The sequence below is a fragment of the Lissotriton vulgaris genome, chromosome 2_1 (assembly GCF_964263255.1).
Source record: "Lissotriton vulgaris chromosome 2_1, aLisVul1.2, whole genome shotgun sequence".
NCBI lineage: Eukaryota > Metazoa > Chordata > Amphibia > Caudata > Salamandridae > Lissotriton > Lissotriton vulgaris.
Window position 1 is genome coordinate 550,854,474 of NC_141687.1, and position 27,253 is coordinate 550,881,726.

At 46.8% G+C, this 27,253-nt stretch overlaps 1 protein-coding gene across 1 annotated transcript in view; it reads left to right on the top strand.

Annotated features, from left to right (window-relative positions):
* UNC80 (unc-80 subunit of NALCN channel complex) overlaps positions 1–27,253 on the top strand; it is a 2,521,865-nt gene that overhangs the window by 1,111,556 nt on the left and 1,383,056 nt on the right. The window contains exon 30 of the mRNA XM_086955549.1: positions 17,644–17,751. Coding sequence (XP_086811675.1) covers positions 17,644–17,751 — 108 coding nt within the window. The remainder of the gene's footprint in view (positions 1–17,643; positions 17,752–27,253) is intronic.

Genomic DNA, 27,253 nt, shown 5'->3' on the forward strand with positions numbered 1-27,253 from the left:
AACTATGCTCAAGAAAGTATACACACTTGACATTAACATCGTATAAAAACAATAATAAAACAACAAAATAAATACAAAATATATTATATACAATTCTATAAAAAAATATAAAGCACATAAAATTATGATATTCTTACCTTCTATATTGTGCCCCACAATATTTATTACATCATAATATTTTTGACACAATATGTGTGTCTTATGACATTTCTGAAACAATATTTTTACAAAACAACCACCCACCCCTGAGGCCGGCGAACTTGCCGTATGTAGCAAGGATTGTTTCACAATTCCTAGGAAGAGGCTTTAGCTTATAGGGGCCATATATTCAAGCTCTGAAACATGTTGATGGAAAAGAGTAGCGTCTATGGCTCTGCCCTCCAGTTTTTAGGTTTCGCCTGCACAGCGCCTGCACAGCGCTTGCGCTGTGCTTGTGAAATCTATTGTATTTAATATATCTTAAAAAAGGCTTTTATCAGTTCCCATAGCCGAAGTACTGTGTTCATCCGCTTTGGTGTAGAACTATTTTTTTATGCAAGCCTGATTGTTGGCTGCATGTTTTTCCCTCTCCTTCAACCCCGCCCTCCTTTTGCTTTTACTCCTACTGTGAGCACAGCTCTAGCTTTAACGGGGGTTGAGACTTCTAGTTTAACTACCTACTGCTTCTATTAGAAACTTGGCAGCACAGTGAGATTATTAGGTAAAGGCTGGGATGCGAGTCATTTTAACTAATGTTTGCGTACTTGTAGAGCACGCAGTGCTACATTTCTTTGTTTCGCCTGGCTGCACACTAAACTTGCCCTGGCTGCACACATTTGTTCACGGGGATCAGCTTTCAGAATCTCTGCTTCCGCTTTCTTTCTATGCACCTCATAATCAACATAGGGATGAAAGAGAGCGGAATCCGAGAATGGCAGATTCAAGATTTTCCTTGCTTCATCGTTTCTTAGAAAAGCCCGCCTTAACTATGAATGTGCATCACAGCACTGAAGATCACAGGGATTGTTTCTGCCCGCAAACATGCCAATGGTAACGTAGTGTAGCGGTCTAGTGTTTCGCGGGTCTCGGCTGAGGCCCGGAAGCCCCTCCACACAATGTATCACCTTGTGGCCAGGCGTGGCCAGAAGGCTATAAATAAACGGATGAGGGTTGCACGTGGCCCCCAGTCCGTTCCAGTACTAAGAGTGTGCGTGTCCATTTATTACAGTGATTGCCCCGTTTGTTATAGGCCCCTCAGTCCCTTACACTGGCGACGGAGGTTGGGATCGATCCAACCGGTGAAAGAAGAAAGCCTTACCACGACAGTCCCGTCTGAAGTGCGGTGACGAGGATTCAGAAAAGTTGTCGAAGAATCGGAGCGGGGAAACGCCCTGGTTGGAAGCTGTGGCCGCGACAGAGCGAAGCCGGTAAGCAGCATGAGCAAGAGCTGCATGAGGGACCGGCGCGTGTGAAGTCAAAGCAGGCCCAGTGACGGAGAGGCCCGGCCGGCTGGAATTGAGGAGCGCGCATGCGCGAATGAGCGCGAAGCCAGCCCTGGCGTCAGAGACGTGCGAAAGAAGCCTTCCAGCGAAGCGAAGGCAAGAAAATAGTGAGGGGTGAGGGAAAGCCCCGGGGCACACGTGCGCATCGGCGGCACATGTGACAGAGAGGAAAAAAAAAAGTTATAAGGAAAGGCAAGAAACAAGCATTGGCACACAACAATAGAATCATCGAGGTGATGAAGGCAGTGTACTGAGTAAAGAGTTGAACAGAGTAAGAGGGTGGAAACAATGTCAAACCCACCGAATAATGCCGCGGATGGAGGGGGCAGCCAGCAGCGGTCCCAGCATTGGTGACGTAACCTGTGGTACAGCAATCTCCACACTCGCAGATCCACCCAATACCGCCATTCAGTGAGCTGATTGATCCTGGAACGGCTGCACCGAGATGGACAGTGTGGCGAGGCCATTTGAATAATTATTTTGTTGCAACCAGAGAGACAAATGAAGAAGTAAAAAGGTCACTACTATTGCACTTCGGAGGAGATGAACTTTACAAGTTATTCACACATCTGCCCAACACCGGAGCAGCCACAGATTACAATGCAGCAATACAGGCACTGAATGCTCATTTTGACCCACAGTTGAATCCACACTATGAACTTTTCAAGTTTAGACAGACAAGACAAAGGGAAGGAGAAACAATGGATGCCTTCCATGCACGTCTAAGGGAATTAATAAGCACGTGCCTGGATGATGATCAAACAAAAGAAGTCACGGCACAGATAATTCAGGGATGCCGGAACAAGAACATAAGAACATTAATACTGAGGCAGCCTCGGATCACTTTAGATGAAATATTGATCCTGGCGAGGTCACATGAGTTATCAGATGCTCGAGCTACAGCAATGGAAACCGTTTTCAATCACCAAGTAAATGCTGAGGCCACCATAAATACAGAAAGGATAGATGCGGTACGTAGCAGTTGTCGAGGAGGACGAGGAAGGTGGCCAACCAGAACGTCGCGGCAGACGCCATGTGGATACTACGGATATGACGAAAACAACCAAGATGGCTGCCCCGCACGTGGCAAGACCTACGCCAAGTGCGGAGGACAAAACCATTTCGCCAGCGTCTGCAGAGGCAATCCTTGTGGAAATTCACGAGGACAGGGCGCAACAGGAAAGAAGACTGCAATGAGAGCTGTCAGGCAGCTCGCCCTGGATGACGTACGACAGCCCAGACCTGAAAAGGGACCACCCTGTCAGCAAGCATGGCTAGATGACTCGTCTACTGATGACAATGATGAGGAATGTTATTATGTATCGTTTACGAACGAGCTGAAGAGAAGAAGAAGACCACAACCAAAGTGTAAAATTCAGATCGACGGATCAACGGTTTCGGGAGTCATAGACTCGGGAGCCACCATCAATGTGATGGGCATCCAGCACTACAAGGCTCTAAAACCCCGCCCACCGCTAATGCCATCCAAGGTTCGCATTCTGACATATGGCAGCCAGAAGCCGCTGCCAGTGCGAGGAAAAATGACTGTACAAGTAAAAGCCGAAGATGAAGAGGTGAGGACAACATTTCATGTGATTGACAAGGAGGCAGATTTGCTAGTAGGAAGTCACATGGCAGAAGATCTAAAGCTAATTGCATTTGCCAACACGGTCAAAACCATTCAAACAGAAGAAATAATTCAGATGTTTCCGTTGTTATTCAAGGGATTGGGCACCATCAAAAGACCACCAGTGAAGTTACACATTGTTCAAGGCAATAGAACCCATAGCGCTGTGGCATCGGAGGATCCCGTTTCACCTCAGAGCAGCAGTCGAACAAGAGCTCAGGCAGCTAGAAGAACAAGGGGTAATAGAGAAGGTAACGGGCCCGACACCCTGAGTTTCGCCGATGGTGATCGCCGAAAAACCCAGACAACCTGGCAAAATAAGGATTTGCATTGACATGCTGATGCCCAACAAGGCGATAAAGAGGGAGAGACATCTCACGCCTACCGTAGATGATATCTTGACAGACCTGAACGGAGCACAGTGGTTCTCCAAATTAGATCTCAATGCGGGGTACCACCAGCTGAAACTGGTGGAGGAAAGCCCCTACCTCACAACGTTTTCAACGCACCTAGGATTGAGGAGGTATAAGAGACTTAATTTTGGCATAACGTCAGCCGCTGAAATATTTCAAAACACCATCAGAGAGATATTGTCTGGTCTGCAAGGGGTGCTAAATGTCAGTGATGACATTCTCATTCATGCCAAGACCAGTGAAGAACATCATCGGAGACTGAGAGCCACGCTGCGGAGACTAGCGGAATACGGAGTAACGTTGCACAAAGAGAAATGCCAGTTTTTCTAAAAATCCATAGAGTTCTTTGGATAAGTCTTTGACTCCGAAGGGGTCAAAGTGGACCCTCGGAGGTCGTCAGCCATCAAACACGCTCCAGCCCCGACAACTGCATCAGAGGTTCGAAGTTTCATGGGCATGGCCCAATATTGTGCCAGATTCATCCCTCAGCTGGCGATGATCGCAGAGCCGTTACGGAATTTGACAAAGAAGGAGAACCCCTGGAAATGGTCCAGGGTGGAGGCGGAAGCATTTGACAAAGTAAAGGCGGCGCTATTAGATGGTACAACAATGGCATATTTAGACACAGCGAGACAGACAGAGATACTCATGGATGCTAGCCCAGTTGGGCTAGATGCACTGCTTAAACAAGAAGCGGAACCGGGAGTGTGGGTTCTGTTGACTTTTGCCAGCAAGGCCCTCACTGCAACAGAGGCAAGATACTCACAAGTGGAGAGAGAGGCGTTAGCGGTGAAATGGGCCTGTAATCATTTTCACCTCTACATCATCGGACATCCCTTCAGGATGGTAACGGACCATCAGCCGTTTGTGCCGTTGTTCAAAGGCACTGCCCCACATCCGCCGCCGCGGATAGAGAGATGGGCTATCCAGATCCAACACTACCAAATGGACCTGGTCTACAGGCCGGGAGCGAAGAACCCGGCAGACTTCCTGTCACGACATCCTCCATTAGAAGAACACCCAGTGCTGGATCAGGAGAGGCAAACAGAGGAGTTCGTGAACATTGTGTCGCAGATGGCCTGTCCCCAGGCACTAGCAGCAGACGTCATTATAGCCCAATATGAGAACGATGTGGTCATACAAAGAGTGAAAGAGGCGATAGAAGCTAGCTCATGGGAGAATTTCCTACGCAATGTAAGTGGGTGGCACAAAACGGATCGAGAACGGTTGGCACAGTTCTTGAGGATACACAATGAGTTCAGCAGGGCAGACAATGGCCTCATACTTCGAGGATCAAGGGTAGTCATACCGGTTAGTCTTCAAGACAAGGCAACAATATTGGCCCACGAAGAACACCAAGGGACCCAGAGAATGAAGGCACGAATGCGGGAGAAGGTGTGGTTTCCCAACATGAAAAACAAAGTAGAAGAGGTTGTAAAGAACTGCCGGGCATGCCAGTTGACCAGCATGCCAGAGGCCCCGGCGCCAGTCATTACCGAAGAACCTTCTCCATCCCCGTGGGCCTGGGTCAGCCTAGATTTTGGAAGTTTTCCTGATGGAAGGGTGACAGTAGTGTTGATAGACAGTTATACTAAATACAGAGTGGTCGAAGTGGCACCATCCACCAGCTTCGCGAACGTGCAGCCTATTCTCAGCAAAAGATTTGCAATGTTTGGCATCCCACGAGTGATAAAGACAGACAATGGACTGCCGTTCCAAGGCAGTGAGTTTAAAGAATTCCTGCAAAGTTTGGGAGTGAAACACCATAGGATCACCCCACAATGGCCTCAGGCCAATGGCGAGGCAGAGCGGTTCATGAGGACTGTGAACAAGATACTGAGAATATCAGTGGCAGATGGAACAGACCAGGAGGAAATGTTGCAACACTTCCTGAGGGAATATCGGAGTACACCGCATAGCACCACACAAAGATCCCCTTGGTCGCTAATGCTAGCGGGGCCCCGGAGAGACTTACTACCAATGGCCGAGAACTGGACGCCAGAACCATATGTACCTGAGGCCACTCAAGAGAGAAGGAGAAGGACGAACGAGAGAGCAAGCCGGAAGAAGCGTACACGAGAAAAGGAACTAGCTCCAGGAGACACGGTATTGATCCGAACCCGGAGACCTGGGGGGAAGTTCAGGACCCCGTTCGAAGCGGAACCCTGGACAATTAAAACGACCAATGGCACGGCAGTGACAGTGCAGCGGAATGGAGAAGAGGTGACCCGTAACGTGTCATGGTTCAAGCGCATTCCCTCAGTGCCTGATATCCCAGTGGTTGGCGAGGAGGAGTTCCCGGAAGATGGCTCTGGTCGACCTAAGGACATGGCCAGTCAATTGCCAGGGACTGCTTCGGTCAGCATGCCATCCTCCCCCTTGACCAGAGATCCGAAGCCTCCGCTGGCCAGAGGGAGGGAACATTACCACCTCAGGCCTAACCCCCGACCAAGTCAAAAACTGGTGGATTTCGCATGCTAACTTTTTGAACTTGTTTGATTTAAAATACCAAGTTGGGGAGGGATTTAGCGGTCTAGTGTTTTGCGGGTCTCGGCTGAGGCCCGGAAGCACCTCCACACAATGTATCACCTTCTGGCCAGGCGTGGCCAGAAGGCTATACATAAACGGATGAGGGTTGCACGTGGCCCCCAGTCCGCTCCAGTACAAAGAGTGTGCGTGTCTATTTATTACAGTGATTGCCCCGTTTGGTATAGGCCCCTCAGTCCCTTACACGTAGTAAGGGAAATGTGAAATTGCCTACAATAACGGAGTTACCACAAATTTCCCTGTAACCGAAAATCTGAAGGCAATGCGGAGTACTAACATTATTAACCCTCTAGCTTGTGAACACTAGTCACAGAAACCCCTTACTGTAACCATTGTTTTAGTTTGTTGTTACCTGTTTGCCAGCTGCTGCCATCCGGTCAGGTCACGTGCCATTACTTTTCAATATATTACCAGAGTTTGTCTATACGAAGCTTCTCACTGTGGCACCAGTAACATCTGGAACACATGAGGAAAAAGTTTATAGTATGTACATTTGCGACCTTGTTCACTGTACATTAATTCTCTTTAGCAATTTTAGAAAAGCTAGTTATTATTATTGTTTGTACACTGCACAGCCACTTTCACCTGGGCAATCATTATACCTTGCTTGTCCGTTTAAATTTTGTTAAGAGCTTTCAGACCTCTTATTTACATTATCCACTACGCAAGTCCTAACTTTGGTTAAAAAAAGTAATGAAGCACAACATTTCCATTGCACCTCTATTGTGGTTTCTTCTGGGTAATGTTAGAAAACTTAAAGTGAGTCTTCTTGGCGTAGAATGTACGAATTTCATTACAAATAATTTTCGCATAGGTCCCTTTTATATTTTGAGTCGAATAGGTGCTTTCCAGGCCACATTGTGTGACTTTCTGGATGTAATGACCTTCACAGAAGGCGCAAGATATTCTGCTTTGTTCTGTTTTGAAGATCTCATGTAAAATGAGTAGCAACAGACGCAGCATGTTTCCTTCTTGGCATCATAATTTACCATTAACTGGCTACAGAGCCGGCAGGCCTATTACTTAAAACAAGAACGTGGCATGCCTAAGCCAAAATAGGAAGACCATTGTGAGACATTATGGTTTTCTTTGTGCCTGCTATTCAAAATAAACCTGAACACATGACTCTGGTGAGTAATAGCTGGCCAGGTTGCCAATCTAGATCAAAGAATAATCTGCACATCAAATTATCTCTCCTGGGCATCACACATGGGCAAACTAATTAACTCTCTCCAGTCCTGCCCTTGTGCCACCCTTCCTTTGTGCAATCCATCCCTTCATTGTATGACCAGTAAAAATAGGTTAGGAAAATGTCACTTTTATTCTTGAACGTGCTGCCTATTTCTCACTTTTTGGGTTTTGCCTGCACAGCACGTGCGCTATGCTTGTGAAACCTATTGCATTTAATATAAATCTTAAAAGACGCTTTAGTAACTTGCATTGCACAACTGCTCACCAAGCTACAACTTACAACAAAAAACAGCTTATTATTAATCACATAGGTGAAACATATTGCATTTACCAATGCTTGTTAATCTTGTGGTATGGAGACACAAGTAAAAAACATTTCATATCATCCACATACAATTTTTAATATAGGTATCAAAGTTTAATAAATGGAGAACATGTTAACAAAAGTGACATAACCTCAACCAAACTAGAAATCACCTAACTAGGAGACCATCCAACTTGCGAACAATAGTACTCTTGAATGCTTCCAAGAACACAATATGGAACCCACTGATGAAACATTGGGTAGGTGAGCATTCATCATCCTTCATAGTAGACGTTATAATAATTATATAACAGGTGTGGCTGTTTATTGAAGGAGTTTAGTACTTTCTGTATTTTTATGCCTATTAACCGAAATCATACAACAGTCCTTTAATGCCTCTCACTCAATCTTTAATGTGCTGGCTACCTGTGTTGTACCTGTACTGTATGTGTGAGAAAACTGTATAGTGTTCCTTCTTCCACTGCCACCTGTCTTTGACTAATTATTTCTCTTAGGGAAGGTTTGGGTGAGCGTATCCATGTTGTAACTTTATTTTGTTGTGAAGTTTGGTATAAAAGCTTCCTCTACACACAAAAAACAGTTCACGTTGAAAATGCTTGTTTTAATACATGTTGTGAGAGAGCATGCGAGCAGAGTTTACTTTTCGTTTTACAAGTGAAAAAATCAGTTTTTAGGTCGAGCGTAGCGATGGACCTATAGTTGGCGTGTTCCGGGGAATGTGAGACAGCGATCGCCCACGTGCCTCGCTGTCTCAGATTCCTCCTCGAGGGCGCGCACGTCGCCGTGCTCATCCCCTGCCTGCCATTCACATGCTCTCGCAATCACGCAGGCAAAGTCACGCATGCGCACACACATTCCCACGCGCACACACTCCCCCCCCGGCATACGCACAGGCAGGCAGGCACACACACACACACACGCATGCACGCACGCACGCACGCACGCACACCCCTCCCCCACCACTCACGGGGCTCACGCGCGCACACACGTGTGCACACACAGACACACATATCCCCCCCCTCCACTCACCGTGCTCTTTTGTCGCGTCGCCGCGCTCCTTTTCTCCGGAGCATCTCCACACGCTGGCCATTTCTCTGGATATTCACCGCGGGGCTCTCCCTCCATGATGGGAGCCCCGCATCAACGAGCAACACCCGCCTCTTCCGGCCGCGTCACAGGCCCCGCCCATGTCACGGGCAAGGATGCCTGACTTCCGCAAACAACTTGTTTCACTTTGGAGTTGCACACGGGGTTGAATAAAAATAGAAACAATCTACAACACTACTCACTTTTGATTTTCTTTATCACCCCTGGGCTCCTCTCTACGCCGCCCGCTGTTCTGTAAAACCATCTTTGCTCTACCCGCCAAATCTTTCTGCTTCTGTCATTAGTTCACTACGTTGCCCCGCACAGGGTCCCACACCAACCATTCAAGCGACTGAATGTATAATCATAGTCCGTTGTGAGTTGGAGATGTAAGGTGGCCTACGATTGGAACAACGAGAGGACTTCAGCTAATCATAGCAAGACGCTGGGAAGTGTTGATTTGCTATGAGATCCGCACGTGCCCCTGTCTAAGCCGTCTTGTTTGGGACAGTTTCTTCTGTGTTTGTGGTAGCTTTAGACCGTATACCTGAGCTGAGTTTACTTGTATCCGTTCTTAACACGTTTGTCTTGTTCTAGCAGGCTAGGAGGCACAAAGGAAGGAAGGTGACAGGGTTAGTGCCTTTGGCGGTGAAGAGCGAGCGCTGTTTGGCTTCTATGTTTGGCTTCTGTCACGGTCTGTTTATGACTGGAGGCGTTTATGACTGGTTGCTGTCCACGTTCTTGGTGCTCATCCTAAAGCGTGACAGCCTAATGGGAGCGCCTGGGTCCTGCAGGATATGAAGTCGCAATTCTCTAAGGCCCATGTGGCATTTCTAGCATTGGTTGAAACGGAATGTTACATTTGTAATGTGCCACTATCCTGATTCTATGTTGAGAGGATTCTACTGCTAGACCGGAAGCTTCGAATAGACTTTTAGATCAAAGGAAAAATCAGTTTCCATTCATATTTTTATAAAGAAAATTTCTTTTTTCAATGAACCAGACCTTCCACGCAGGTTAACGCCGACCAGAGGGCTTTATGTTAGAATAGATATGTAGCAGTTAGCACAAAAAAAAATCTATAACGCCTTTTAGGGTTGGTCTCTGACTTGGGAGGTACTGGGACATTTTTGTTTCCTTCAAATATTTGTGTGTATCATTTCATTTACAAGTAAACATTTGCTTCTTTACGTTACTGTCTCGACTTTCAAGTTAATAAACATATGTAAAGCGTATTCGGAGTTGCTGGGGCTGCTACCTCCTGCAGTAAGCCACAGCTCCTGTAAAGGGTGGGTATGCGATCATTTTATTGAGCATATTTGTATTCTGCCCTATTAGAACATTAGTCAACTGCCGTATCCATCAAGGATATGCAACCTCTCAGTATCCCAGGACCTCGGAAAAAAGCCCATAGACCATATGATAGCTGATCGCACCCTGTGTTGTCCCTCACACCCCAGGTCTCTAGTATTAGTAAAATTTTATTTGTTTTAACGAACCGAAACGGTGGAAAATTGTACTTTTGTGCACCTGACTGTAATAGGTGTTTGCGACCCCCCTGTTGACCCCCCTTGCGCTAAAACAATAATTGTACCCCTGCTTTCCGAATCGGGCCTGCTCTCGGCCGAGTATCGACGCCGAGAGCAGAGTACCGGTTTTGGCGGCCATCTTAGGTCAGGCAGCTATTTGTGACGCGATTTCAGGCGCCATAAAAACGGGCAGAGATGACTCCGCGCAGCGGACGCGATCAGCGGGAGCGCCGGATCTGCGCCAGAGTCGTGCCAGAGTCCTGCCCGTCTGCGCCCGTCCGCGCACGACCGGGCATAGGGCATAGGGACTCTGGTACTCGCACCAGCTACTCCTCTGGGGATCTCCTAGTACTGCAATCTGGCAGTTATGCACTTTCACCTGCTATATACGCCACTTTGGAGGAACTTAACATCTTGCACAGACCCAGTGGTAAGATTCCTCACCCTTCACCCCCCCTTAAGCTAGCTACCCTTAATACCAGGTCAATGCAGAAACATCATCTAGAAATCTATACTCTTTTACAGGACGAGACCATTGATTTCCTGACACTCACTGAAACCTGGCTGAGCGATGCCTCTTCCCCGGATATCATCGCCGCCCTTCCTAGTGGATATGATATGATCTGGCACAACCGACCAGAGGGGGCCCGAGGTGGGGGTGTAGCAACGATCTTTAAAAAGCAGTTCACGGTAACCAAAATCTTATCGGAGACTATAAGTACCGTCGACATTCTAGGGATAAAAATCACCATTAATAATTCCTGTTTTACCATCTTAACAGTGTATTGCCCACCCCAAAGCACCTCAAAATTTAACGACCTTTTTCTTCCTATACTATCAGATTTATGCACACGCTATAAAAACATCCTGGTAACTGGTGATTTCAATATCCACTGGGATAAATGCGATCAAGATCCGCTAGCCCAGAAACTACAGACTACTATGACCGCCTTTGGTTCAGTACAACTTGTGGAAGCCCCTACCCACAAAAAAGGCCATATCCTCGACCTTGTCTGGTCCTCTATGCCAAAGGTGACCATTGCAAGCATTACACCCTGTATTTGGTCGGATCACCATTTAATACTGTACGACGTTCCGCTAAATAATATCCAGGCTAAACTCCCTTTAAAAACCAAAAAAGTACGCCAATGGAAAAAAGTAAACTCTGACACCTTGGCCAAAACTCTGCCCAAATACAAACAGACTTCCATAGTCTTTCAAGGTGGTTCTGACCTTGACTCAATGTATGATGCAATTACGACTACTCTTAAGAAATCAATTGATGAGTTAGCCCCCGAAAAGGTACAAAGAGTAAAAGGTGTTGAGAAAGGAGCCCCTTGGTTCACCCCAAACCTACGTGAACACAAAAGAAAACTCCGTTGCCTCGAAAGATGCTGGAGGAAATCCAAAAAGGACACTGATAGGGAACTATATAGAATGTCGCTTCAAACATACAAAAAGCTTATCGTCTTAGCTAAAAAGGACTATTATGAGACACGTATAAACAATGCCACAAACATTCAGAGAGAAACCTTTCAAATCTTGAAAGAGTTAAGTGTGAAGGAGGAAAAGAATGACATCTCAATCAACTGTGATACCTTTCAGGGATATTTCCTCGAAAAAGTTGCGATTATCTTGTCTGATATTAAGAAGGATAATCCAGTTCCACACATCGAACAATTGCCCCCTCTAAATCATCCAAATCTTATCTTTACAAGTTTCCCTGAAATTGACCCTACCACCTTGACACAACTGGTGGCATCCATTAAGTCAGGCTCACCTGCTGACCCGTGTCCACCCGACATCCTCCGATTAGCAATCCCCATCCTAGAAGACCAGATCTTACACCTTCTAAACACCTCACTCGCTACTGGCGCATTACCTACCTCCTTTAAAGAGGCACGCGTCAGACCCCTGTTAAAAAGGCCCGGGGCAGATCCATCCAGCCTGAAGAACTACAGACCTATTTCTCAGCTGCCATTTCTGTCAAAAGTGTTGGAACAGCACGTGCTAAAATCCCTGTCATCCCTCCTGGAATCTCACCATCTTCTCCAGGAGCGGCAGGCTGGCTTTCGGGCCCACCATAGTACAGAATTGGTAATGCTGTCTGTACTGGATGAGCTCAGATGCATGGCTGACAGCAAAAATCCAAGCGCCCTGATATTATTAGACCTTTCAGCGGCGTTTGATACTGTCAGCCATGCATTGCTCCTGGGCAGACTGACTCGGCTCGGGATAGGAGAGCGAGCCCTCGAATGGCTAACAGCCTTCCTATCTGGGAGGACGCAGAGAATTCAGGTTGCAGATCAGGTCTCCGGTGAGGGTGTTTTATCTTGCGGAGTCCCGCAGGGCTCCGCGCTCTCTCCACTCCTATTCAATCTGTACCTGCAGCCATTGATAGAGTCCCTGGCAAATATGAACTGTAAAGTTTTTAATTATGCCGACGATACTCAGCTGTTGCTGAGTATCGACAATACATCATCAGCTCAGTCCACGGCCCAAGACATACTGCGATTTACAGTGAATTGGATGTCGTCCAATTTACTGAAAATCAACCCAGACAAAACAGAGGTTCTTGTAGTTTCAACCTTGACCTCTCCCTGGAACGATCTGTTTTGGCCACAAGAACTCGGACCCACTCCAAGACCGTGTCCTAGTGTTAAGAGCCTCGGCATGAAGATTGATCAGGAACTCTCAATGGCTAACCAAGTGTCTGCCGTAGTTGGTTCCTGTACCAACTTAATCAGGAAATTGCGGAAGCTCGTTCCCTTACTCTCATGGAATATGCTACGAACTATTGTCTCGGCTACAATAGTGTCGAGAATTGATTATGGCAATGCGCTATATCTTGGCCTCCCAAAAAACCTATCCAATCGTCTTCAGGTTACTCTGAATGACGCAGCACGCCTGATATTTGGTGTGCCAAGGCGGACTCATGCTTCCCCCTTGCTCTACAGGCTTCATTGGCTGCCTGTCGTGCAAAGAGTTGAGTTTAAGAGCTTGTGCATCTGTCACAAAGCAATCCATGGACAGGCGCCAGCCTATATAAAAGAGAGACTTGAATTATACAAACCCAAGCGCGCCCTACGATCCTCCGGTTCCTTTCTGCTGTCCTGCCCACGCTTTAAGCTGGCAACTAAAGGAGGCAGAGCTTTTTCAGTTCAGGCTCCGATAATCTGGAACAAGCTACCGGAGGTGCTTCGTAGAGAGCCCAACCTCCTCCACTTCAGGAAGTCTTTGAAGACTCTACTCTTCAAAGATGCATTTACTTCCTAGTTTCTGGCATTCCAGAATCTCTCTATAGTCATCGTGCTTCTTGTTGCTGCACTTGGTTAGTAGCGCTTTGAGACCTGTCGGTGAGCTGGCGCGATATAAAACCCAGTACAAATACAAATACAAATACACCCCCCTCACCCCCCACACACACACCGTCCCCCTTTTGCAAAGGCACTATCTTCACTTCCTAAGTATACACAGATCAATGTAGGGATGTGTTGGACAAAGCTAAATCCAACTTTAATACAAATAGATTAAACTGCCATTTTTGCCATCTTATTTCTCCTTTTGAAAATCCCTAGTTTATTCACCCCTAAGTATGTCAGCATGCTTAGAGGTATTTGTATTGTTTCTATGTTGGCAAACAGCAGCACTAATTCTCTTATAAGCACGTTCAGGTTTCTGTGTCGCCTTGTTCATAGAATAAGATAGATACGTTTTTAGACATGAATTTCTGGCTGATTTCCTTCAACTTGATTCATATGTGGAGGGTACCAGCTAGCTTTAGGAGTACACCTTTCGATTAGGTGTTTACGATACTCTGTTCCTCCGATCCACGATTAATTGATCTCTTGACTAATACCATTTGTTCATGGATTTAAGTCCTGATCTTTATTTGACGTAATCTGGCACAAACTACAATCCATATTATTACTGACCAGCAAGTTAGACAATCATTACCAACGTAAATTCACATTTCCCTAATAGGGTTATAAATAGCATTTATAGGTTGCTTTTTTGGCAACAGATGGACACTGCTATTCTCTCTGTATTTCACGATTCCTCAAGGAACAAGCATTTGCAATGCAATAGGTCTCGCATTTACGCGAGTTTGAGCTATTGGCATTGTAAATGGCCATGCCTTTTATTTATATTTTGGTTTTTAAAACATAAATAAAATGCATTGTCATTTACAATACCAATAGCTTAAACTTGTGTAAATGCGAGATCTATTGCATTGCAAATGCTTGTTGAAATAGAGTAGTTGACTTAGTAACCTTTTAAAGCGGCCCCCTGTCAGGTATACACCTTCAGCAAAATTTGGCATTTTAGCCAGCATTTCCTGGAGCTCAAAACCCCACTTGGTGGGATTTTGAACCCATGATTAAAGCCCCGCAATGCAATTTGCTGTTGGTTGAAAAAGAACATACATAGATGATGGTATCTTAAATCTTAGTGGCAAAGCACAGAGTTGTGAAATACAAAATAAAATGTAATACTTGGCAGGCTGTCATAGTGCATTTTCTTGCCGGCGGTTTAATGAAACAGCCCAGTTGCTGAGAGAGCAGAGATGGCCTTTCAGATGCATATGCAAACACTGGGCTAACACTGACATCCCTTGGAAAATCTGCATGCTAAAAGGGCCTTATTTACCTGATCAATGCTGTTACATGTGTCTAGAGGCACGGCGAAAAGAAAAAAAGAATTCATCCGCTCTTCTCAAACCCATCCTCAGTGATTTGTGTGATTTAGGTGCTGTGTTTACACCACCACTGTGATGTATGTGTCCAGGGTAGAACAAGTGCAGCACATCATTTACTGAGCATGTTAATTCACAATAGATATGCTTCTTGGGGAACTTTTGCCAAAGATAAGGTTTACATTCCTTTGCCAGAGTTCACTTCCATTGTGCATCTTAGCTATTACCTACCTATGTAATGTAGAAAAAAGCATACAGAAACAAGCATTGGTAAATGCATTAGGTTTCACCTATGTGATTAATAATGCACTATTTTTGTTGTAAGTTGTAGCTTGCTGCGTAGTTAAAATGTTATGACTTGTTTATGTACAAAAAGACAATATATTGTGATGTTACTAGTGGTATAGTATGGATAAATAATAGAACATTTATGAAAAATTTAATGAAAGAGGGAAATCCTACATTTAATTGATGTAATAGCAATGTTATGTGTTTAGAGGAGTACTGACAACTTGTGGGCCCGGAACCACTGTACCAGCTGCACCATTCAAATCATGCCCCTGGTGTCTGCAAGATAACTGCATTTGTGACTGCCTTTTTAGTAGAAACATTTGCAATATTTGGTGTTTAGAGGAGCTATGACAAATTTTGGCCCTGGTTCCACTGCACCTGCTGTTCCATTAAAATCATGACCTTATTGCCTCTAAGGTAACTGCACTTGTGATAGCCCATTTATTAGTAAAATATTGCAATATTTGGTGTTTAGAGGGGTTCCTCGAGCGTTGGGCCCCTGTGTCACTGCACCTGCTGCACCATTGAAATCAAGACCCTAATGCCTGCAAGGTAACTAAACTTGTGACTGCTTATTTAGTAGTTAAATATAGCAATATTTGGTGTTTAGAGGGGTTCTGACAGCTTTTGGCCTCATGGCATCTGCAGCACCATTGAAATGATGGCCCTATTGCCTGCTAGATAATGCACTTGTGACTGCCTGTTTAGTAATAGAGTTTCGCAATATTCTGCATTTAGTGCAGTATCTAGAGCTTTTGGCCCCTGCGCCACTGCATCTGCAGCACCATTGAAATGATGGCCCTATTGCCTGCTAGATAATGCACTTGTGACTGCCTGTTTAGTAATAGAGTTTTGCAATATTCTGCATTAAGTGCAGTATCTAGAGCTTTTGGCCCCTGCGCCACTGCACCTGCTGCACCATTCAACTCAAACCCATTTTAACTGCAAGATAACTGCACTTGTATCTGTCTGTATAGTTCTAAAATATAGCAATGTTAGGTGTTTCGAGGAGGTCATGACAAATTGTGGGCCTGGTGCCACTGCACCTGCTGCATCATTTAAATTATGGCCCTGTTGTCTGCAAGGTAACTGCACTTGTGGCTGCCTTTTCAGTAGTAAAATATAGCAATATTAGGTGTTTAGTGGGGTGCATGGAGCTTTTGGTCCTGGTGCCACTGCACCTGCTTCACCATTCAAATCTTAACCCTGTTGTCTGCAAGGTAACTGCACTTGTGGTTGCCTGTTTAGGGATAACATAAAGCAATATTAGGTGTTTAGTGGGGTGCCTGGAGCTTTTGGTTCTATGCATGTACACCTGCTTCACTATTTAAACCATGACCCTAGTGCTTTCTCGATAACTGTACTTATGACTGTATATGTAGCTGTAAAATATAGCACTAGTTGGTGTTGAGTGGAGTTATGACAACTTTCCCATGTGGGGCCACTTTACCTGCTACACCATCCAAATCAAGTCCCTTTTAACTACAAGGTAATTGCAATTGTGACTGCCTGTTTAGTAGTCAAATATAGCAATATTATGTGTTTGGAGGAGTTCTGACAACGTTTGGACCCGTGCTATTGCACCTGCTGCGCCATTCAAATCATGACTCTATTGTATGTAAGGTAACTGCATTTGTGGCTGCCTGTTTAATAGTAAAATATAGCATAGTGCTTGAATATTTACTATTTTTTTTAAGGTGCAATGTATATTACAACATTTAGAATTGGATCATAATGACCAAATAGCTTACGTTGAAAAATTAATACCGGTAATACCTACTAAGTGCAAAGATAGGTACTGAGGTTTAAATAGGAAATGCCACAAACGTTCTAAGGCTAAAGCACCTGCGTTACACAACTACGTATTAAAAAGCAAGCATTCCAACATACTGCTAGAAACGGTGCTTTTTCCGAGGGAAGCGATGTTATCTTGACAGTGAATGGGGCTTAAAAAGTGTGAACAGCTTTAGTAGAAGTATTGTAAATGTGTATAGCCAGGGGAAGTTAACAAAAAACAAAATTCCATACCAAAGGGAATGAACACAGTAATTTGGCTATGGGAACTGATAAGAGCCCCATTTTAAGATATATTAAATACAAGAGATTTTACAAGCATGGCGAAACCTAAAAAGAAGTCCTTAGAAACACTCCTTGAAGTTAAAATGCAACGAAACACCCAGAGCAAGTCATCTGTAAACAAAATATATCTTCCATTTTAAAAACACCAAAAATATCAGTTTGTCACAGAACAGAAACCAAATCATAGAATTCAAGCTAATTCAGAGGACCATTAATGCAACTTTATTTGAGCTTTAAAAGCAAATCTATAACCAAAGTTGAGTCTTAGGAAAAAGGTGCTGCGGGCTTATCCAGCATTCCTGGTGACATCATGTGTTATTTAGAGCTTATGTTTTTTTTCTTGCAACCTAATAATTATTGTGTTGTCGTTTTCCACAGTGCCCCGACAAATCGTGCCTTCGTACGCCTTCACTGAAAAAGAAAATGTCGGAAGCTAATCTGGAAGGGAAAAAGGACACTGGAATGATAAAATACATCAGGCATCAGGTAGGACGCGTTTAGGCATGTGCAACAGTTGACGCATTAAAAGAATGTGCAGTAGGTGCACTCCATATCTATCTAACTATACTCTATACTGTCTGATAATCTCGGACTGTAGTGTTCTGCATTTCGTTCACACGCCTGCTTTTACTGATTTGTTCTTTTGCTTCAAAGCATTCCACTGATTTAAATTAATTTACAGCAAGTGAGCCTTTCTGCTTTGAAAGTCACATTGCTTAAGAATGCAAGATAGGGAGGGGGAGGGAGGGAGAGAGAGAGAGAGAGAGAGAGAGAGAGAGAGAGAGAGAGAGAGAGAGAGACGATGACTAAGGATAACATATAAAGTGACAATAAGTGAAAGGAGCTTCAACATAGATGATATAGTGCAAAATTGACAGATAGTGATGGAAAGACGAACAATAAAGGGGCAGTCGAAGAGAGTGGGGAAAACCCAAAGGTAGTAACAGTAAAGGAGGGCGAGAATCCGCTTGATAATAACTATAGTAGTACCTGCAGGCCCTCATTTCCCTAAGGTCTTGGGATGTTTACACAGCAAGCAAGAGACTGCACACTATTTAGACATCTTTAAAACACCTGTCTCCAGTGCACAAGTCGAGGGCACACACGGGTATACTGCGTCAGCGTCTACCCACTCTTTTCACAGGGTGGACGTCGTCGACCCTGCCTAAAAGTTGGACTGCACAGAAATATGCTGAGCTCGTCTTGGTGTAATGTAGAGACCAGGACACTTTCAGCAGCACCTGCATGTTATGCTTTCCTTCCGAGCAGCAATGTGCAAGCGGGAAGGGGCTTATCAGATCCCAGCTCCGCCCATAACAAAGGCCGAAGTTAAGGTGCCATCAGACCCCCTTAGGTTGGAGTATCCCGGCTGGGAGCTATCGGGAGCCTCACATCTAGATGCACTGGAGGGGAAACAAAAGCAAGCAGCTTGTTATCACTTCATAGGTACTCAAGAGAGGCATTGTTTTGACTTTGCTCCGTCCTTGTATATGAGACATATGCATGCACTGTAGGAATGTCAGATGTGTTGGTCTGGTTCAGTATTTATAGAAATAAAAATTTAAATACCACTGTTTTGTTTTATTTCTTTTATAGCGCTACTCTCTCCAATGCAGATAGTAAGAGCGCTTTACATCCTACGTGCACATTATACATTGACAATAAATCATGTGTGTGTAAATCTATGTGCAGGATGTGTTAGATGAGGGTTACAAGGTGTAGGAGTCACATGTCCTTCATCGCTCACTCTGCAATATTAGAAGGATTACAATTTATGAACTGCAAGTAACAAAAGGATCTCTGTATTAAAGCAGTAACTCGCTTACCCATTTAAATTAAATTAAAATCTGTCATCTATGCGTTATGTAATGTGCTTTGCCGGAGACATATTAACCCTCTATGCTACTTTGATTCAAAACTGGGACTAGACAAAACACAGATCTCTCCAGCAAATACATTAACCTCCAGAGTTATCTTACCATTATTATTATTCCCTGTGATTTAGTTGGCACACAAAGATTTCTGCAGCAGGTGCCCTGACACCCATAAGACAATTAAAATGCAGATTATGCAACCAATTAAACAGAATGGATTTACTGCCTGTTGGACTTGGCCCTTATGGCAGGTTCACCCCTAATCTTTTTGCTTTTAATATGTGATCTGTGTTGATGATTTTTGGTCTCTGCGCACTTTTTCCCTGTGTCCCAGAGTAAAGTGCATGCGTGTGGTAAGGCTGGCCTGCCCTCCCATAGGAATGCATGGGGAATGTCTGTGTCCCTGGTAGTTCCTGATGCGTGGGGAGTGCAGGCTCGTGTTTGGTATGTGCGAACTTGTGAGAGTGAATGCTTCGCAATGATGTATGTGGCATGATTGTGTCTTGTGTAGAAGTGCCACTTCTAGGAGTTGGCATATCAGTGTAAAATGTGCCTGGCGTGTGATTGGCTGGAGCTGGCTGGCAAGCCTGGCTCCAGGAAGTCTGGATGACTCTGCCCAGTGGTGAGTGTGGAGATTAGCATGCTGATGGCTGGGGAGGAGTGCACCTGGTTCCTGAATAGGGCTGGGCTTTCCCCACACAATGCTGGCTCCGCCCCCTGCGGTGCGACTGATGACCCTAGCCCTGCCAGTGAATAGAGTGAGGGGCTGAGCACATCAAGGGTGCTCCAAAACCAGCTGTGACTGGTTTCTCCCCTCACCCTGTGACAAAGACAAAGGATTTACAGTATAAGAAGGGGCTGTATCCCCTTACATGTGGTTCTGTTCTGTTCCAGGATCCTACCAGAGGGGGCTGCTGCTGTTGCTGGGGCCAGGAGGACCGCCACTTGGATTGTCTCCCTGCCTAGAGACCCAGTGAGCTGGCTCTGGGCCCAGCCTTGCCCCCCTGCCTGCCTACAGATTCTTGCTGGACTTTTTGGTGCCTTTAGCACTGGGAGCGCTTTCCTTTCCCTATTAGCGCTGAGGAGCGCTTTACTTTTCCTCTAGCACTGGGAGCGCTTTGCTTGCTGTGCAGGTGCCCACCCTGCTTGTGGTTGCCTTGGCGAGTGCCCACCTCACTTATTTTCTATTATTTTGTCCCCTGGCAGGTGCCCACCCCACCAGGGGCCTGGCCGCTATTTTTATATTTTAATTTACCTCGAGGGAGCCTACCCCTAGGTTGATTTAGCCCCCGCCTACAGTGCCTAGACGGGCCGCCGCGCTGCCCGCGATGACCCGGAAGTGGTTGGCCGGCCGGCCAATTGTAGTGCGGCCCGGCCGGAAGTCCCGCCCCGCAGCAGCGGAGCGAGAAGGAGCCTGCAGCGCGACCCGGAAGTGTTGCCACCTGTAACCGGAAGCGGACGGGAGCCCACCCCGTGCTCCGGTGGAAGGAGAGAGCCGGCGCCTGGTCTTTCACCCCCCCGGGGCTCCCAAAAGCGGGGGAGAGCCCCGGAGAGAGAGGGAGAAGTGTGGACAGAGCCCCTGAGGAGCGGGAGCTCTCGTGAAGACCCGCCGAGGAGCAGTCCAGACGAGGCACCCCCGCCGCGGCAGCCTGGTGAGTGCGGGTTCCTCTGAGGGCAAGGGTTGGTGCCCGATTCCCCCGAGCGGGACCCCGACCAGTGGGGCATTTGGTGCTAGAGCTCCAGGGCATTTCTGAAGAGCCCACGAGGCTCGTGGGCATTGTAAGATACAGAGTCCCCCGAGGAAGGACTCCGACGTTTGGGCCACATTGTTCTTTGAGCCCCGAGAGGCTCCAGCCCACAGTGGCTTTAGAGCCCTGAGAGGCTCCACCACCCAGTGAGGCTGCATTTCTTTGTTTCATGAGCCCAGAGAGGCTCTTGAGTGCCATTGTTTTGTTTAGAGCCCAGCGAGGCTCTTGGGGGCACAGTTAGTTGGTTAGAGCCCCGAGGCTCCCACGCTGTGTTTGGCCCCCTCACCATTGTTCTTGAGCCCACAAGGCTCCAACGTTGGCTCATCATTACTTTACAGCTGCCCAGCACTTTGTGGGCAGTTGCCACGTTTAGGTTTGTGTTCTTGACTGCCTGCCCAGCCTGCCCTGACATTTTGGACTAAGGGCATTTCAGCCCTTGTGAGGCCAGTAGCCTGGGGGACAGTTCTAGTGTTGTGCCATGTGCACCTTGCGCAATTTATGATTTACTTGCTAATGTGATTCCTGTGCAATTGTTATTACCTTTGCTAAATGTGACCTGCTTAGGTGATTGTTTTATGTTTCTTTACCTTTGCTAAATGTGACCTGCTTAGGTGATTGTTTTATGTTTCTTTACCTTTGCTAAATGTGACCTACTTAGGTGATTGTTTTGTGCTTCTATAGGTCCTGATATTAAGGTCCTAGTTCCCTGCGTGATTTTCCTAAGGTGGTTAGGGTTGCGTAGGAGGTATTTACCCTTTACCAGTGATTACTGGTTGTGTGCTACATTTACTATTTTGGTGCTACAGTCACTATATGTCTATGTCCTAAGTGTTATACCTACAAGTGTTATTACTCCTACAAAGTGCTAATTACAACAAGTACTAATTCTAAAAGTGCCTACCCCTGACGGTGGTCCATGTGGCCCTGTCCGGTACATAATCCCCTGTAAATTCTGCCCGTGCCTGTTGGCACATTGTAAAGTGTGTTTTTGCTATAATACAAAGGCTATTTTTTTATATAACCTTTGTGGTGGGCCTTGGGTGTTGTTGCTGGGTGCGCGCGCAAACTCTTTACACATCGCCTCTGAGATTAGCCTTGCTGCTCGCGTCAAGTTACCTAGAGGGTGAGCAGGGCTTATCTTGGTTTGTAACTCCCTTACCCTGACTTGGGAATGGTGATCTCTGACTGACTTTGGCGCGAGCCTTGGCCAGGCAGGGATCCCGTTTCTAACACTGCCATGTTTCACCTTGTTCCTGATTATTTTCATGGCAGAATTTTAAAATGTAAGGGGCATATTTTCAAAGAATTGGCGTAGGGCAGCATCATAGATCATTTTACTGTGCTGCCCTACACCAATTTGAAAGTATAGGAATGTATCGCATTTACAACATACAGTGCTTTCCTGTCCTTTGAGCTAGCACCAGTGCGCAATTTGCAGCCATGAGCCAATGCAGGTATCCATGCACCACAGTAGAAGGGTGCCTGGGTTATTGGCCTGATTGTTTTTGTGCAAGAATGGACACCTTCCTGCACAAAAACAATTATGAGAGGTTTTTCCCTCTTCCCATGTGTGCTGCAGTATGCAGCACACGTGGAAAAAGGAAAAAACTATGAGAAATGTAAACATTTCTCCTCGTTATGCCTTCTCTAGGGAGGTGCAATGTTTTGGCGCTGCCCAGGTTTACCCGATGTTGTAAATCAGGGGCAGCATCAAATTTCATGAGTGTGGAGTGGGAACACCCACTGCCATGGAACGCCTCTTTCACGCAGAGTAAGGCAAAGGCTTGCCTCTCCTTACTCCATATCTACAAGACCATGAAAATTCATGCATGGTGGCTTTATGTGGCCTAGTAGATATGGCTAAGCCCTATGTGCCACCAGAACCTCACAAAAAGTGACGATGGGGCGGTGCACACAGCTTGTAACTATGCCCCTAAATGTATAAGTTGACTCCCATATTTTGCGTCACCTTTTGGGCACAACCACAATGCAAAATCTCATTTGTTATATATTGTAATGTGCTCAAATGTATTCATAATAGACCTGCTAAACATGTGTGAGAGGTCTTGGCACTTCTTTTGTTGTCACTTCCTTTGAGGTCATGGGTTGTGATGTCCACATGCCATGATGTTACTTGCATACTGCCTAACTTGGATAGTCCCCGCACTTTTTTGGGGGGACTTGTGCCCTGCCTGCATCTGAGAAGTAACTCATGTGCACATCTGCAGTAAAATACTTGATCTGTCCGACTGTCTTTGTTTGCTTTCATGCATCACTATCAGTGTTCCTGATGTAGGAAAGTAGGATCTTTCTGACATGGCAGCCCCAACTTTTTGCCTGGTGGCAGTGTGTTTACACTGGGATCCTGCTAACCAGGAACCAAGTGCTGGTGCTCTCTCCCCTAAATTGGTTTGGTAAGTACTTTGTGCACCCCACAATTAGCATTCTCGGGTACCCCCGTAAATCCCTAGTATATGGTACTGAGGTACCCAGGGCATTGGTACACCACAGGTCTCCCCTGGGCTGCATCATGTATTATGCCACCCATCGGAGCCCATGCAAACTAAGGTTTAGTTTCTAACCCAGTCACTGCACTTAAAACCTATAAGCCACCCCTAAGGTAGGCCCTTCAATCCAAGGGCAGGGCGCATGGTCCTAAGTGTGAGTGTGCCCCCTCACAAGCAGAGGCACCCATACAAATGCTGGACTCCATTCTCTGGGCTTTGTAAGTTTAGAGAAGCCCTCTTAAGGTATATAGTTGACACTTGTCAATACGAGATGTCCAAATACATACCCCATCCTAGTCATGTTTGGTATCAAACATGTTGGAATCATACAACTACATCGATTCCAGTTGTAGTTGCATGTCTAACTGTGTTACCTTGTAGGGGCTACATGCAATAAAGTGCTGCCCCCAATCCCAGACACTGTTCTGACCTCCTGATGATGAGCCTAACTCGGGCAGGGTAAGGCTCAAACAAAGGATTTCATGTAAAGGAGAGACATTAGCCCATCTGCTTTAGAATTAGATGTCTCTCGGCTAGGGTGGGGGTACTCCTGAGTGCTACTAGACTGCTTTGAAGGGCACTTTTGGTGCCATCCTTGCATAAACTAGTTTGCAGTAGTCCAGGAGCTCTTGTTTTTCACTCTTGCACTAAACCACACAAAGGACAGGGGAGTGACCTCCCACCTGTCCAGCTCCTCCCCTCAAGGTGTCTAGAGCTATGCCAGATGGCCACTTAATTCTGCCATCTTGAAAGCAAGATAAGTAGAGGCCCCTGGGAGCATCTGTCTGGTCAGTTCACCCGGGTAGCATCCCTGACCCCCCCTGATAGGTGGGTCACTGCAAGTGGGTTGCTTAAGGGTTTCCCTGAGGGTGGAACCCAGGATTCGTCTAGACAAGATTATACTGCAAGATTTTAAAGAAAGACTCTTCTGCTGCTGGACACTTGACTTCATCTGGAACCAAGACAAGGCTGCTACTAGTAGGATGGCTCCTACTGCAACTTTGTTCCACGTGTTCTGCAAAGTCTCAGCAAACTCAGTGGCCATGCATCCTCCAGGGTCACAAGGACTCTCTGTGAATCAATGATAACAAGAAGGAATCTTCCTTGGATTGAAGAAGTCACTCCCCTGCAGCTGCAGGCACCTCGATGACGACGACGACTGGCTTGTGGACCCTACTGTTCCATAGACTCTTCAAGGCTCTACAACACAGGTGGTGTTTTGATGTCTCCCCGAGGTCTGGCCTGTCGTCTGTGTAATTTGGAAGACTGCAATCCCTTGTGGAGCTGCTGGATCTGAACCCCCTATGCATCGAGTCTGTTTGCCGTTACAAGGGCGTGTTGGCTCTCGGGGGCATGGCTAACCAGCCAACATGGCGGACTCAGACTCTAGCTCTCCAATCGGACGATCTCCCTATTATCCTGTAAATGGTGCTAACCAGACCAAACACAATGTGCTGGGATCTCCTGGAGCTCTGAAGACCCTAAGCATCATTGGGCGCCAGCTCTTCGCCCCTTCACTGAGGCTGTGACTGCAACAGCAGTTTCGCAGCCGGAGAATGTGCCGGCAGCCAAGCGGCTCATCCTGACGCTACTTGGAGGCACCACCCCAGACAGAAGAACAGAAACAAGGGTGAACGAACGCAGAGCTTTTGATTGCCGGTGGTGCATGGAGCTGGACCCTGCATGGCGGATGCTCCGGAAACAGTGGGATCGCAGCAAACTGAGGTCATGGAGAGGAAAGTCTCCATCCCATATGCTATGTGACCAGCTCAAGCGAGACACAAGGTGAGGCTGGTGACGGCCATGCCACAACAGCAGCGGAAAGCAGGCACGGGCCGGTGTTTTCTGAAACGGTCCCTAATGGGAGTGGCATCGGGCCCCTGGCTAACCCAAAACAGAGGCCTGTGCAGGGAGAAAGCCGGGAGCTTGGGTAGTGGAAGGAGGGGACAGGGCCCTGCAGCAGCATATACAGAGAGCACAAGGAAATCTGATGAAGTGAGGTAGCAGTCTGCGGAGCAGAAGAGGAGGAAAGGAGGGCATGTGGCCACCATCCAAGCGTCCCACGTCTCGGCGGAAAGAGTGCAGTGGCAGGGAAGCCGGTGAGTGGGAGCCTGCACTACCGCTGGAGGGCCAGAGTGGTGCAGAACGAGGGCCATGGACTGGCGGAGCAGATCTGGGCAAGTCGCCGCACCACATGAACACTGGTGGGGGGGAGCCTGGTCCCCTGGGCCCTGCGGTTAGTGGAAGTTGTACATGCCAGGAACATGGTAGTGCTGGACCGATTGGGAAGGGGCCAACCAGTCAGCCGTAACCCCAGGGACGGCGCTCATCGCAACAGTGGAACCCTGGCACCCAGTGAAAAACATAACTGTGAGATTGACTCTCCTCACAGTCCATCCCTCCCCACTTTTTTGACTGCTGAGGGAAAAATGGAGCACTTAAAGCTTGCTTGTTGCATACCACGGAGGGCTGCCTCACAACGGATCTGTGTGGCATTATAGAGTCTGCAGCACCTGTGAATAGAAAAGTACTGGCCAAGTGGGGTAGCTGCACTGCAACACAGGTGTGACCAACAGGCATCTGGGTGACAGGCACCACACAGCGACACAACCAGAGATACAGGAAGCCAGACAATCGACGGCAGAACATGAGACAAAGGCGCTGTTCATGGAACTCTCCACAAAAATTGACTCTGTCCTGACCGCAGTGGAGTGGTTGGGAGCCGTCCTGGAACATACCTGTACCACGCTAGAGACCAAAACAGACAGGGTTGGGTCAGACTTTATGCTACTGTGAACACACCACCATACACTTTCGGACAAGGTACAAGCCAACGAGCAAACATTGCTGGTAAAGAAGCCGACCACCAGAAGCCATGCAGCATCACTGCAGGCTCTTGTGGAGCGGGTAAATATGCTGGAGAACAGGTTGGAGGATGCAGGAGGATGCGGGAGCCTGCTCCTGCTGAAATAATATCCGATTGGTGGGCCTGCCTGAAGCGGAGGACGGACAAGACCCCGTTGCATATGTTGAGCCCTGGTTGAGGGATCTGCTCCTGTAAGACACACTATAGGCTCATTTTGTGGTGGAACATGCCTACCGTGTGCTGGCTCGCAGGCTGCCCCCAGGAGCCAGACCAAGGCCGCTCCTCTTCAGGCTGTTGAATTACAGGGACAGGGGACGCGGTGCTAAGGGAGGCCCGTAAACTCAATGAAACTAAAATACAGAACCATCAAATAATGCTATTCCCACATTATACGCTCCAGGTACAAGCAATAAGAGGGTCCTCTAGCGAGGTGAGGCATAAACTTCGCGACTTAAGCATCGAATATTTCTTAATCTTCCCAGCCAAATTACAAGTCACCACGAAGGGAACTGCTCGTTTCTTCAATGCGCCGTCTGAGGTCTGGGACTGGCTGGAAGAATCATACCTGCTGACGGGGCCCAAGCCGACCGCAGCAGTGCACTCCCCCAACAGGGCAGAAGAAATCGACGCTGTCCGATTCCGGACAAGGAGTAGAGACAATTAGAAAGTCAAGAGGCCTTCCATGTGGCTGCAGCAATCCGAACAAACCGCAATTTCTCTGAAATCAGAGACACAATTCGTCCCCTCCGTGAGCATGTCTGGGTCGCTGCCAGCCAGATCTGATGAGCTAGACTCTTTGCAGCTGCCGGATATCACGCCGCAGACATCGGACAATATAATCGGAACAATCAGTAAAGTATTGCTTGAGTAAAGGTTTATTAAATGCTGTTCCATTGTTATGTTGAAATACTGATGCAGCCCATGCACTAGGGCGTAGGTATAGCCCACCAAGAACAATATAGGAACCAGCATACTCAGTTAAGTTTAGGGCAT